At 47.1% G+C, this 13170-nt stretch overlaps 1 protein-coding gene across 1 annotated transcript; it reads left to right on the top strand.

Annotated features, from left to right (window-relative positions):
- LOC147009260 (uncharacterized) lies at positions 1–12111 on the top strand. Its single transcript, XM_085861328.1, has 7 exons — positions 1–111; positions 2802–2969; positions 3060–3116; positions 8944–9045; positions 9136–9192; positions 9962–10014; positions 11838–12111. Exons 1-7 carry the CDS (start codon positions 11–13, stop codon positions 11996–11998), a joined length of 699 nt encoding a protein of 232 aa, XP_085717454.1. The 5' UTR covers positions 1–10; the 3' UTR covers positions 11999–12111.
- Positions 12112–13170: the final 1059 nt, after the last annotated feature.

A 13170-nucleotide genomic window follows, 5' to 3' on the forward strand; every position in this document is an offset into this window, starting at 1 on the left:
AACCGTGAAGATGGCGCGTTTGAGAATTCCGAACTTTATCCTCTTCAGGATTAACCAGGGATTTATTTTATCCATGAAGATGTTTCGATTGTTCAGTAAAAGACGACAAAGGTATTTCCCGTGGGTTTTCCCACAACGTTGATTGATTTTCTCTTTTCATCACGAGTGCAGGCTCAGTGCGCTGGCAGGATGGCCTAGGCCCGGGAGCAGGCGCAAGTTTAGTTTATTTTCACCACCCGAACAACAACAACAACAACAACAACTGTAGTTGCTGCTTTATTCCAAGCAGCCTGTTGTTGTTGTTGTTGTTGTTCATCTTTCGGCTGCTCCCATTCGGGGTCGCCACAGCGGATCATCCGTTATGATCCGCATACTGATTTGGCACAGGTTTTACGCCGGATGCCCTTCCTGACGCAACCCTGGTCGCCTCTTACGACACAGGGATCAGGATTTGGGTTTCGCCATGATTCCGGGCTGCTCTCCACCCTGCCCAGTGCAGAGCACCCGTCCTCAAGCGATCCTCCAAGCCAATCCTCCGAGTAGCCGGATTACAGGCGCACGCCACTACGCCCAGTTATTCCAAGCAGCCTGCAGATGGTGATCCGTTTCTGTCTTGTCCGACTCCAAGGGGCTCGAAAAGCCTCAAACCAGGCCCGAGGCAGGGACACAGCACGGAGATTTATTGATGTCTGTACTGTATCCCTGAGTGTGGAGTTTCATTGAGTTTTGATTTGTTAACATATCGTTCAATCAGTCCACCTGTGTGTAAGTTGGGAATTGGTAAAGCTGCACACCTGGACTAACCTGAAGAAGTTACCACGTGATGGCGGGAGGATAACCTCATTGTGTAAACTTGGAATGAACTTTTACTTTCAAACAGCACAGTGAACAATGTCACTTTACCTCTGATAACAATGTTTGGATCTTGCAACACGCAGTGTACCCTCCCTGTTGGTGGGTCGAGTTTGCACATTACTTGCTGAAAAAGGTATTGTTTGTGTTTTCCAAAAAGACGGTAGATGTTTGTGTGGTGTATGTCTAAATGGTTCTGTATGGTCCAAAGTGGACTTTCCAATCGCCGTTCGGGTATAATCTCAAAACGATGTAAATGTCGAAAGGGTGTCAAGGGATCTGAAGTGTCTTAAAAGGTCGAAGTGGTCTCAAGGGTCCAATCGGTCGAAAAGGAGTTTCAGGCTGTCTAACATGTCTGAAGGGAGTGAAGAGTGGGTGACCAGGTCAAAGCGGTCCAAAGGGACTCAAGGGACTTCAGGGGTATAAAGGTCTAAAGGTTTGAGGAGTCTGAAAAGGGGTCTCGATGGTGTAAAGGACAGACGGAGTATGAAGGACTTCTCTCTCCTCATAAACGATTTTGTATAACTCCATCAAACTTGACAGTGATGATCACCACCTGACAAGAATATGCAAGACGATCTTTTTTGGCCCCCGAGCCCCTGTGGTGGGGTCAAAAGGGGAAATAAATGGAATGACGGGCACATTTCCAAACATCTTTGTCACATCACGTTGTACATGCGATCAACATTGGGGACTCATGAATGTGTAATGATTTTTGGATTTGACCACTGGTTCATGTCCCAGGGGGTGGGGACTCAGGGTCACAGGAATCAATTTTTAACCCTTTGAACACTGAGCTCCTGAGATTTTCGGCTCCTCCATCCTGGGCTCTTGGAAGAAAAATCAGGCCACTCGAGTGCACGGACGTTTGAAGAGTGGCCGACAAACCCACGGCTCGGGTCTATGGATATTTGAGGGCGTGGCTGGTAAACCCATCTCTTGGGTGTATGGAGGCTTGAATAGTGGCCGGTAAACCCATCACTTGGGTGTATTGAGGTTTGAATAGTGGCCGGAAAACCCACCGCTCGGGTGTTTGGAAGTTTGAATAGTGGCCGGTAAATCCACCGCTCCGATGTATGGAGGTTTGAATAGTGGCCGGTAAACCCACCGCTCGGGTGTTTGGAAGTTTGAATAGTGGCCGGTAAACCCATCACTTGGGTGTATGTCGGTTTGAATAGTGGCTGGTAAACCCACCGCTCGGGTGTATGGAAGTTTGAATAGTGGCCGGTAAACCCACCGCTCGGGTGTATGGAGGTTTGAATAGTCGCCGGTAAACCCACCGCTCGGGTGTATGGAGGTTTGAATAGTCGCCGGTAAACCCACCGCTCGGGTGTATGAAGGTTTGAATAGTGGCCGGTAAACCCACCGCTCGGGTGTATGGAAGTTTGAATAGTCGCCGGTAAACCCGCCGCTCGGGTGTATGAAGGTTTGAATAGTGGCCGGTAAACCCACCGCTCGGGTGTATGGAGGTTTGAATAGTGGCCGGTAAACCCACCGCTCGGGTGTATGGAAGTTTGAATAGTCGCCGGTAAACCCACCGCTCGGGTGTATGGAAGTTTGAATAGTCGCCGGTAAACCCACCGCTCGGGTGTATGGAGGTTTGAATAGTGGCCGGTAAACCCACCGCTCAGGTGTATGAAGGTTTGAATAGTGGCCGGTAAACCCGCCGCTCGGGTTCAAAGGGTTAAACGGAAAATTTGACATCAATCTTGGTGGAATGTTTTCCCATCTTTCAACCTTGCTTTCGGTGTGAAGCGTGGGGATTTACGATGGCGTGACATCAACCTCACTCTCATGTTTTGTTGTTTTATGTGGTGTTGAGTGAAGGAATGATCTATTGTGGTGAAAATGAGTTGAAGGAAAGATTTGTATCAATGGAGAATGTGTATGATATCTGGTGGAGCAAATTTGTATTTCGTTCTGGATTGAAGAGTATTGTTCTTTTTCAGGGACGCGAAGATGAATTGGTGTGAAGATTCATCAGATATTTCTATGAACGAGCTATTGGGTTCACTCGACGTTTCTGTGAAGGAGCCATTGGGTTCATCAGAGGTTTCGATGAACGAACCAACACCGTGGACTCCAGTCAAGAAAGTCTCCTTCTGGAAGCGCCTAAAGTAAATACGTTACATTGATGATCGTGTTTTTGTATGGATCTTCCTCACAAAGTGTGTAACAAATTGACTTTTCAATCCTTTTCTCCTTAGGAATGGATTCAGAAAACTTAAAAGGATGGGGAAGCGTCGGGCTGCTGAACGTTCCACGTAAGTAATGGAAAAATATCCCTTCAGGATGTCATGAGGTGAAACGCACAAACAAGAAAAATGATTTTCCTTTTCGAGAGAAGGATTAAACCTTACCCCACTGTATCTCAATCGCATTTTTCTCAATTATTGTTTTCTATACCATAGATTCAGGGTTGTGGGGTTGGGGTATCTCGAGGTGCTCGCACTCTCCTCTGACCTGTCTCGCCTTGGTTGGAATCCGGACCCAGATATAAACAGTCATCCTGGTGCTTTTTATGAAAGATAACAGATCAATGTGAGTGCCTTCTATGTAAAGAACCATAAAGTGAGAGAACCACTTGTTTTTAGTTTGTGCATTTACTTCCTGGAGAGAGAGCAAGGGTGATGAGGTGTTGGGTAAATGATGGACTGATCTCAAGAGCACATTCACAAGCCTGGCCCACATGTGCAGCTAATGTCCATGTACCCCTCGATCAAGGAAGCACTTGAATTCGACTCGATCCTCTTGTGACAACTTCTCCAACGGATTAATTGTGTTAGAAGCGGCTACAAAGTACGAGGGAGAGGGAAAGAGGGAAACTCGAAGGGCTCTCGGGAGAGCGCATTCCTCCGAAGGGTATGCGAAGGGAAGCCACTCAGTCTAGCGAGGGGCACTTCTGAATGAGATGGAAGGGGGGGGGCACTTGATTGACGACAATGTTTGACGTAACAATGAGGCGGTCATGTCACATTAACCGCGTTGTCTGAGCAACCTGTTCTGAATGAGTTCGCTGCAGACGGAAAACCGTGAATATTGGGCGTTTGAGAATTCCGAGCTTTATCTTCTTCAGGATTAACCAGGGATTTATTTTATCCATGAAGATGTTTTGATTCTTCAGGAAAAGACGACAAAGGTATTTCCCGTGGGTTTTCCCACAACATTGATTGATTTTCTCTTTTCATCACGAGTTCAGGCTCAGTGCGCTGGCAGGATGGTCTCGGCCCTGGAGCAGGCGCAAGTGTCGTTTATTTGCACCACCCGAACAACAACAACAACACTCTACTTGCTGCTGAATTCCAGGCAGCCTGCAGCTCGTGGACCATTTCTGTCTCTTGTCAGACTCCAAGGTGGCTCGCAGAGCCTCAAACCAGGCCCGAGGCAGGGACACCTTGCTGTTTAGTTTGGCCCGATCTCTCAACGGTGAAAAATCGCTAAAATAATTCTCATAGTCTGATCTGGATCTTCATCAAAATCGAATTAATTCGTCCTTGTCACACACCCAACTCATCCACCTCGTTTGGTCCGAATACGGCCACAACTTTTTTGAGATATTGTGTTTTACAGACAGCAACAGGGGTGAAAACACATCGTCTGCTCACCTTCGGTAGAAACACTTGGTGAGAGAGGGTTAAACCTCACCCTGGTTGGAGGGTTGGGGGGTTACCTTTGAATCTTGACCCTGATGTAAATGGTCATGTTGGACCCTGTTGATTTACCTGAGGGGTGATACATCAATTTAAGGGCCGTCCAATCAAAGGACGTCATGCCAATGAATCATTTGCCAGCGCTGGGAGCCGCATTAATTAAATTAATCAATTTATTTACTAATTATCCACACGCTTTTTTGTAATCGGCTCCATCTGTCTGTCTGTCCATCCATCACTCTATCTCCTAAACGGTTGGAGAGAAATTCACCAAACTTGGTAGTTATGATCATCACATGGCAAGAAGCTGTGAGTACAGTACAATTCCCAGCACTACCCTGATGAGGTGAGAAGGTCAAACACCAAAAAATTCAACTACGGGAACATTTTAAACATTTCTTCATGAAACCTTGTACATGTGATCAACATTGGGCGACGTATGAAGTATGGAGGAAGGACTTGGGGTCACAGGGGTCAAAACGGGAAATTTTTAAACTCAGAATTTGATATTTGGTCAATCTTGGTGGAACGTTTTCCCTAATTTAAACCTTGATTTTGATGGGAAGCGTGGGGATTTACGATGACGTGTCACATCGACTTCACTCGTATTTTGTTGTTTTATGTGGTGTTGGGTGAAGGATCCATTGCCGTGCAAATGATTTCAAGGGAATATTTGTTTCAATGGAGATAGAGTATGATATCTGGTTTAGCACATTTGGACTCACTTAGTTGTGGATAAAAGAGTATTGTTCTTTTTCAGGGAAACAATAAGGAATCGGTCGACCGTTCCCTCACTCTTCCTCACCACTACCCCCATTGCTTCTCCTCCCATTGCTTCTACCCCCCCCACCCCACGCTGCCTCCCCCCTCACTCTGTGTCGCACTGCCTTCCCCTCCCCTCACCTCATGCTACCTTCTCATCCGCTCTCCTATCGCTCACTCGGCCACCCCCCCACTTTTCCTCCCCACGCTGCCTCCCCACCACTTCCATCACGCTGTTCTCTCCTCTCCCTCTCCTCATACTATTTCCCCTTCCCCCCCCCCGCATGCCTGCTTCCTCCCAAAGCTCCTCCACACCACACGGACGTCTCTGGGCAGTGTCCGTGCATTGTTTAGTATGACCCGTTTGAACGTGCTGTTTAAACACACCCAATTTCGTTCAATCCAGCAATGTTCATATAATGGGATCGTCCCCCTCTCCCCACTGCTTTCCCTCGAGTCATACTGTCAAACGCATGTCCAGAACACCCTTTTCCCTTCCCCACGACCCTGTCCCTCTCTCCACCCTCTCTCCCTCCCATCTCTCCTCCTCCCTTCCCCCCTCCCCCTTTGATATTCCAATCAGTGAAGCAACAGGTTGTATTTGCTTGCATCAAATATTTGATCCATAATATGCAGGGAAACAACTGCTTTGTGCAATATTATCTCCACTAGTGTGTGTGTGTGTGTGTGTGTGTGTGTGTGTGTGTGTGTGTGTGTGTGTGTGTGTGTGTTTCTTAAAGCATAACATATGAAATCTGTTAACTCCCCTACCCCACCCCTCTCTCTTTTCATCCGATCCTTGCTCTACCCCCCCTCCCATTCAGTTCAGCACCCTCATCTCACACTTCTCTCACTCTCCCCTTCCCTCTCTCTGTCTATCTGTCTGTCTCTGTCTTTAGAATATCCAGACAGTGATTATGTCTGGGCGTGGTTTCTCTTCAGACGTGTCTGAGCGGTATTTGTCTCCGGACAGCTTGGCTCCAGACGTGTCCGGGTGGTGTTAGTCTCTGGATGCATCCGGGTGGTGTTTGTCTCTGGACGGGAGTGTATCTCCGGAAGTGTCCAGATGGGAGTTTGTCTCCGGATCATGTTTATAGTATGACTGGTAGAAAATGGATTTCAGATGTAATTTTGTTTCCATCTTCACTGTTATTGTGTTCAGAATCATTTTGATGAAACAGTATGAATCACAATTAACGCTCCACCACACGTCTGCCTTCCCTTCCTCTCACCTCAATCTTTCATTCCCCCCACCCATCCTTGCTCCCACACCCTTCCTCGCACCCAAACACCTCTCTCCTTTCTTCTCCACCTCTTCACTCTCCCCTCCACCTCTCCACTCTCCCCCTCTCTCTCCACCTCTCTCTCTCTCTCTCTCTCTCTCTCTCTCTCTCTCTCTCTCTCTCTCTCTCTCTCTCTCTCTCTCTCTCTCTCTCTCTCTCTCTCTCTCTCTCTCTCTCTCTCTCTCTCTCTCTCTCTCTCTCTCTCTCTCTCTCTCTCTCTCTCTCTCTCTCTCTCTCTCTCTCTCTCTCTCTCTCTCTCTCTCTCTCTCCCTCTTCTCTCTCTCTCTCTCTCTCTCTCTCTCTCTCTCTCTCTCCCTCTTCTCTCTCTCTCCCTCTTCTCTCTCTCTCCCTCTTCTCTCTCTCTCTCTCTCTCTCTCTCTCTCTCTCTCTCTCTCTCTCTCTCTCTCTCTCTCTCTCTCTCCCTCTCTCCCTCTCCCTCTCACACGTTTGTTTGGTGTGCGTCGAAAAGGTTCCACATGGTCTAAAGGGTACGTTCCAATAGTAGTTAGGGTCTAAACTCTCAAGGGTATAATCTCAAAAGGATATAAATGTCTAAGGGGTCGAAAAGATTCTGAAGTGTCTGAAAAGTTTGAAGTGGTCTCAAGGGTCAAAAGCGGAAAATGGTCAAGGATCCAATCAGTCTAAAAGGGGTTTAAGGCTGTCTCGCATGTCGAAAGGGTATGAAGAGTGGGTGATGAGTTCAAATGGGTGGAAAGGGAGTCAAGGGACTTCAGGGGTATAAAGGTCTGAAGGTTTGAGGAGTCTGAAAAGGGGTCTCCATGGTATAAAGGACAGACGAAGTATGAAGGACTTCTCTTTCCTGATAAACAGTTGTGTATAACTCCACCAAACTTGATAGTTATGATCACCACATGGCAAGACTATGCAAGACGATCATTTTGGCCCCTGAGCCCCTGGGGTGGGTTCAAAAGGTGAGATTACAAAAAATGCAATGACGGACACATTTCTAAACATCTTTGTCAAGTCACGTTGGACATGCAATCAACATTAGGGACTCATGAAATGTGTAACGATTTTTGGATTTGTCCGCTGGTTCATTCCCTCGAGGGTGGGGACTTTGGGTCACAGGAGTCAAAACAGAAACATTTTAGCCCTTTGAACACTGAGCTCCTTGGATTTTCGGCTCCCTGCAGAGAAATCTGGCCGCTCGGGTCTACGGAGGTTTGAAGGCGTGGCTCTTAAACCCCGTCACCCTGAGTGACGCGGTTTGAAGGCGTGGCTTGTGCACCTCTTGAGCTCGCCTGCATGGAGGTTTAAATAGTGGCCGGTAAACCCGCCGCTCGGGTGTATGGAGGTTTGAATAGTGGCCGGTAAACCCGCCGCTCGGGTGTATGGAGGTTTAAATAGTGGCCGCTAAGCCCACCACTCGGCTGTATGGAGGTTTGAATAGTGGCCGGAAAACCCGCCGCTCGGCTGTATGGAGGTTTGAATAGTGGCCGGTAAACCCGCCGCTCGGCTGTATGGAGGTTTGAATAGTGGCCGCTAAGCCCACCACTCGGCTGTATGGAGGTTTGAATAGTGGCCGGAAAACCCGCCGCTCGGGTGTATGGAGGTTTAAATAGTGGCCGGTAAACCCGCCGCTCGGGTGTATGGAGGTTTGAATAGCGGCCGGTGAACCCACCGCTCGGGTGTATGGAGGTTTGAATAGTGGCCGGTAAACCCGCCGCTCGGGTGTATGGAGGTTTGAATAGCGGCCGGTGAACCCACCGCTCGGGTGTATGGAGGTTTGAATAGTGGCCGGTAAACCCGCCGCTCGGCTGTATGGAGGTTTGAATAGTGGCCGGTAAACCCGCCGCTCGGCTGTATGGAGGTTTGCATAGTGGCCGGTAAACCCGCCGCTCGGGTGCATGGAGGTTTGAATAGTGGCCGGTAAACCCGCCGCTCGGGTGTATGGAGGTTTGAATAGCGGCCGGTAAACCCACCACTCGGCTGTATCGAAGTTTGAATAGTGGCCGGTAAACCCGCCGCTCGGCTGTATCGAAGTTTGAATAGTGGCCGGTAAACCCACCACTCGGCTGTATCGAAGTTTGAATAGTGGCCGGTAAACCCACCACTCGGCTGTATCGAAGTTTGAATCACGGCTGGTAAAACAGCCGCTCGGGTTCAAAGGGTTAAACGGAAAATTTGACATCAATCTTGGTGGAGTCTTTTCCCATCTTTCAACCTTGCTTTCGGTGGGAAGCGTGGGGATTTACGATGTCGTGTCATCCACCTCGCTCTCGTGTTTTGTTGTTTTTTGTGTGTTGAGTGGAGGAATGATCCATTGGAGTGCAAATGAGTTGAAGGAAAGATTTGTTTAAATGGAGAATGTGTGTGATATCTGGTTTAGCAAATTTGTACTCGGTTGTGGATTGAAGAGTTTTGTTCTTTTTCAGGAAAGCAAAGATGAATCGGTCTCAAGATTCATCAGATGTTTTTGTGAATGAAGCAACACCATCGCCTTCAGCCCAGAAAGTCTCCCTGTGGAATTGGCTCAAGTAAATACGTTACATTGAAGCTCGTTTTTTTGGATGTATCTTCCTCACAAAGTGTGTAACAAATTGACTTTTCAATCCTTTTCTCCTCAGGAAAAAGTTCAGAAGATTTAAAACTATGTGGAAACGTGGCGCTGCCAGAAATTCCACGTAAGTAATGAAACAAATATCCCTTCAGGATGTCTTGACGTGAAACACACAAACATGTAAAATGATTTTCCTTTTCGAGAGAAGGATGAAACCTCACCCCATCGCATCTCAATCACATTTTACTCCTTTATGGTTTTCTGTACCATAGATTAGGGGTTGTGGGGTTGGGGTACCTCAACGTGCTCACACTCTCCTTTGACCTGTCAAGCCTGGATTGGAATCTGGACCCAGATATTAACGGTCATCCTGGTACTTAACATGAAGGGTGACAGATCATTGAGAGTGCCTTTCTTGGTTTATTTTATTTTATTTAATATTTTTTGCATACAAAGTCGAGGCTCGTGGAAGAGCTGGAAAATAGAACAGGTCATGACCAAACAGAATAAAAGGAACAGTAAAAAGAGGAGGGAATAACAGCAGGGTTGAGGGACAAAATAGAGAGAGAGACTTTGGTGTGGGGAGGAATGGTGGGTTCGGAGGATGCACGTGGTGCAGATGGAGACAGACACAAATCCAAAGGAAGGGAAAACTGGAAACTTGGAGAGAGAAGTGGCGTCCAGATCCAGCCAGAAGTGAGTGTTGTTGATGGCGTCGGTGGTCTTTTTATAGACATGTCGGGTTCCGAGTTATCTGCCCGCGTGCCCATCACAAACTGATGCGGTTTCATGATCACTGACCTGACTGTATTTTCATTCTGCCATTTCATTTTATTTGTATCATTTTTGTAAGTGCAGTTTTACAAAATCTCTTTTTTCATTATTTTCTTTAGGAATTCAAAGCCCCAAGTGGGAAAAGCATCTTTTCAGGAAGAACCACCAACAGGTGAGGTGTGAGAGTTGTTGAGGATTAAATGCTTTTCACAAAATGAATACCACGTCTCGGTTTCGCATATTTTGCATGTGTTGGGATATTTAAGGACCTGTAAAAGGTTGTTGGTGTTTTTATAATATATGTTTTTACTTGCCGGTGGTGGCTGCTCGGTTCGTGGCTTCCTGATCACGGAGACCCAGATTACTTTGCTCTCACAGCAGCAACTTTTCTCGTGCACACTCCAAACATTTTGTTTTGATCCTCAAGCAATACCATGGCGACGTTTTACCTGCTTTTCACCTCCTTCCTTCACAATCGCAGCTTTAATAGTTTAGCTTGCAGGTTCACATTTTGCACTTGCAATTTTACAGGTTTGAACAGGAATCGTGAATCGTTAGGGATGACGGCAATAACTTCCATTCTCTTGTTCAAAACACATGTGTCTTTAACATACCATCAGAAGTCAATGCCAATCATTTCCTTTTGAACTTTTTGTGTAGTCTTGGCAAAGCAACTTATTACCTTCTCCACTGAAAGTTATGGATGGAGGTTATGTCTTCACCACGGTCTGTTTGTTTGTCTGTTTGTCTGTGAGCAGGATATCTCAAAAAGTTGTGGACAGATTTGGATGGAATTTGTTGGACAGGTTACATGTGTGGCAAGGACGAATTGATTAGATTTTGGTGAAGATCCAGATCTGGGTATTGGAATTTTTTTGTGATTCTTCACCATTGAGAGATTGGATCAAAAACGATGTACAGCACGATATCTCAAAAAGTTGTGGACGAATTCTGACAAAACTTGGTGTATGAGTTGGTCGGTGACAAGAACAAGCCAATTAGACTTTGGTTCAGGTTTGGATCCAGATCCGACCTTTTGGTGGGATACCAAATGTAAACTGTTCATCCTGGCAGAGGTATGCGCTCCACTGAGTGCTGTTCTTTCTGAATGCATTTCCTCTTCAGGTTAGGGTTGGTGAGGCAACCAATTTTTTTGATTGTTTTGATATTTTGTTGGCAACCAACCAACAAAATATCACAGCACGAGGGGATATTTATTGCAAAGCAATTCTCGCTCTTGTTCCTTTATCCTTTTCCTAAACATAATTCCCCAATTCGTAAATTTATCTTTATCACTTTTGTTTATATGTGTGTCCGACAGGTTAGTGCAGAGGTAGCGAATATACCTCTGAGCTGTCCAGCCTGGGTTTGATTTTCATCCTGACCAGACACTGTTGAATCACCAATGAATCTTTCCAGTGAGGACCGGTGTAGATTTTGTCCGTCTCTTTTGGCTTTGATGAAGGGTTAACACCTGAAACGTCAGCTTCTTCTCACTTTCAATGACAGTTATATCACCTCGATCAATGTTCTGTCGTTTCCATCCATGTTTAATGAACTCGGATTGGTGCCTCGCAAGTAGGGCATTGCATCATAACCGTGCGGTTCCTCAGCTGGACGTTACATTGGGTGTTCCGTCTGGGAGCATTAGTTGGGGGGATCATTAAAGATCACTCGGTGTCTTTCACCAAGAGTTGCTAAGTGATCGCCAGCACCCAGAACAAATTCCTGCCTTCACCAACTCTAATGTCAGGCCTGGCCAACAAGATCCTGAAAGACTTGGGCGAATCTTACATGTTCTGTGAGCCCTTCACCCTTCACACAAAGACATGGTACAAGAGGAACTGGCTGGTCGAGAAGAAGAACTCGCCGGGAATTGATGAAACTGAGGACTTAATTTCCACAGTGCACACATCTGAACAGGATGTTGTTCTCATCATTGACATTTGTCTGTCACAATATCTGTTTAATGTGGATATCATCTTATCTTTGCAGGATCTCGTCTCGGTGTTATTCAAGAGGAGGACCGCAAAGAATTGAAAGAATGGGAGGAGATGAAGGATAATCAGCTGAATAAAAATATGGGCATTGAGACTGATGAAAATGAAGAGGAGTTTGATGAGGTGGTCAATGTTGACAAGTGCCAGGTAAACTAGCCTAATATTCTAAACTAAATAAACTAGCCAAATATTCTGTCCACACGCTACAGGGTCAATCGCCGAATTATCGATACACCTAACTATTCGCGCAGACAGAAATGCTGGGAGTTTATACTTTGACAGGGCCTGAACGAAAACGAGCTGCTTAAGCAGCTCGTTCCGCATACGAAGCCAAGCGGTTTTACTTCACCAAATCCCATCGGACCAGATGTACGTTTATCAGCTTTAATTGGCCAGTTAATTCCCCAAACGCTCCATGGCAGTCAATGTGAGGAAAGGGACGCAATGAGCAGGTGACATTCAACAATGGGGGACATTTATTTGAACACAGGCATGCAAGCAATGAATGAATGGGGATAGAGGACAGGACATGAGCAAAAAGCCTACAGCCGATGTCTATTATGTAATGTAAAGCAAATACAAACAGGCACTTAACAGTTTCCTACTTGCTAGACGGGCCCACGGACACTCGTACGCACACACACACCCAAGAAATGGTGGCTGATGCCTTTAATACGGACTTCAGCTCGGAGGGACAGATGAGCTGAAACCCAGAACCTATCTCGAACCTCTCCACCTCGTGTGGTCTTCAAGCTGTTCGGACCCGGGCTCCAGCGAGAGCGAGCTGGATCCAATCGCCGTGAGCCACGATCCTTCCCGAGCTCCAGCGAATCCCCTCGCGCTTCGAACACGTGCTGGTGAGATGAGGCGCCGATCCTTCCCGTCGATGCGTCGCTTCCCCGAAGAACCATCTCCAAGATGAGGCCAAGGAGTCTCACCAAGCCGGGAACCAAGCAGAGAACAAAGAGCTCCACAAACCAAGAAGAGCCAGCTGAATCAGGCCACGAAGCGAGCAACAGGCTCGGACCAGCTCGAGCACCCTTGAACCAGGCCGACACTCCTCGACCACCAGGCCGAAAAAGAACCACGACAACCAGACCAACTCCTCCGATGAACAACCAGCCAACAGCAGCTCGAGCCGAGCAACCAGCTCAACTCTCTTCCGATGAACAACCCTCCTTCAACAAGAAACAAGAATCAAGCAGCCAACTCGACAAGAACCAAGAAGCCACTCGAGCCAAGTAGAACCAAGAACAAAAACTTGAGCCCAGCAGAGGGTCTCTTCCTTATCCCTCTCGGCCCCTCCCCCGCTCCCGGCGTGACTCATG

Source organism: Eptatretus burgeri, chromosome 17, assembly GCF_056783735.1.
Source record: "Eptatretus burgeri isolate ZD-2024b chromosome 17, Ebu_testis_v1, whole genome shotgun sequence".
NCBI lineage: Eukaryota > Metazoa > Chordata > Myxini > Myxiniformes > Myxinidae > Eptatretus > Eptatretus burgeri.

Excerpts from the sequence above, each read along its gene's own strand:
- LOC147009260 (XM_085861328.1), top strand. The coding sequence starts at position 11 with ATGGCGCGTTTGAGAATTCCGAACTTTATCCTCTTCAGGATTAACCAG. Across the intron at positions 112-2,801 it reads TTCAGTAAAAGACGACAAAG|GGACGCGAAGATGAATTGGT; the intron begins GTATTTCCCGTG and ends GTTCTTTTTCAG. Across the intron at positions 2,970-3,059 it reads TCCTTCTGGAAGCGCCTAAA|GAATGGATTCAGAAAACTTA; the intron begins GTAAATACGTTA and ends TTTTCTCCTTAG.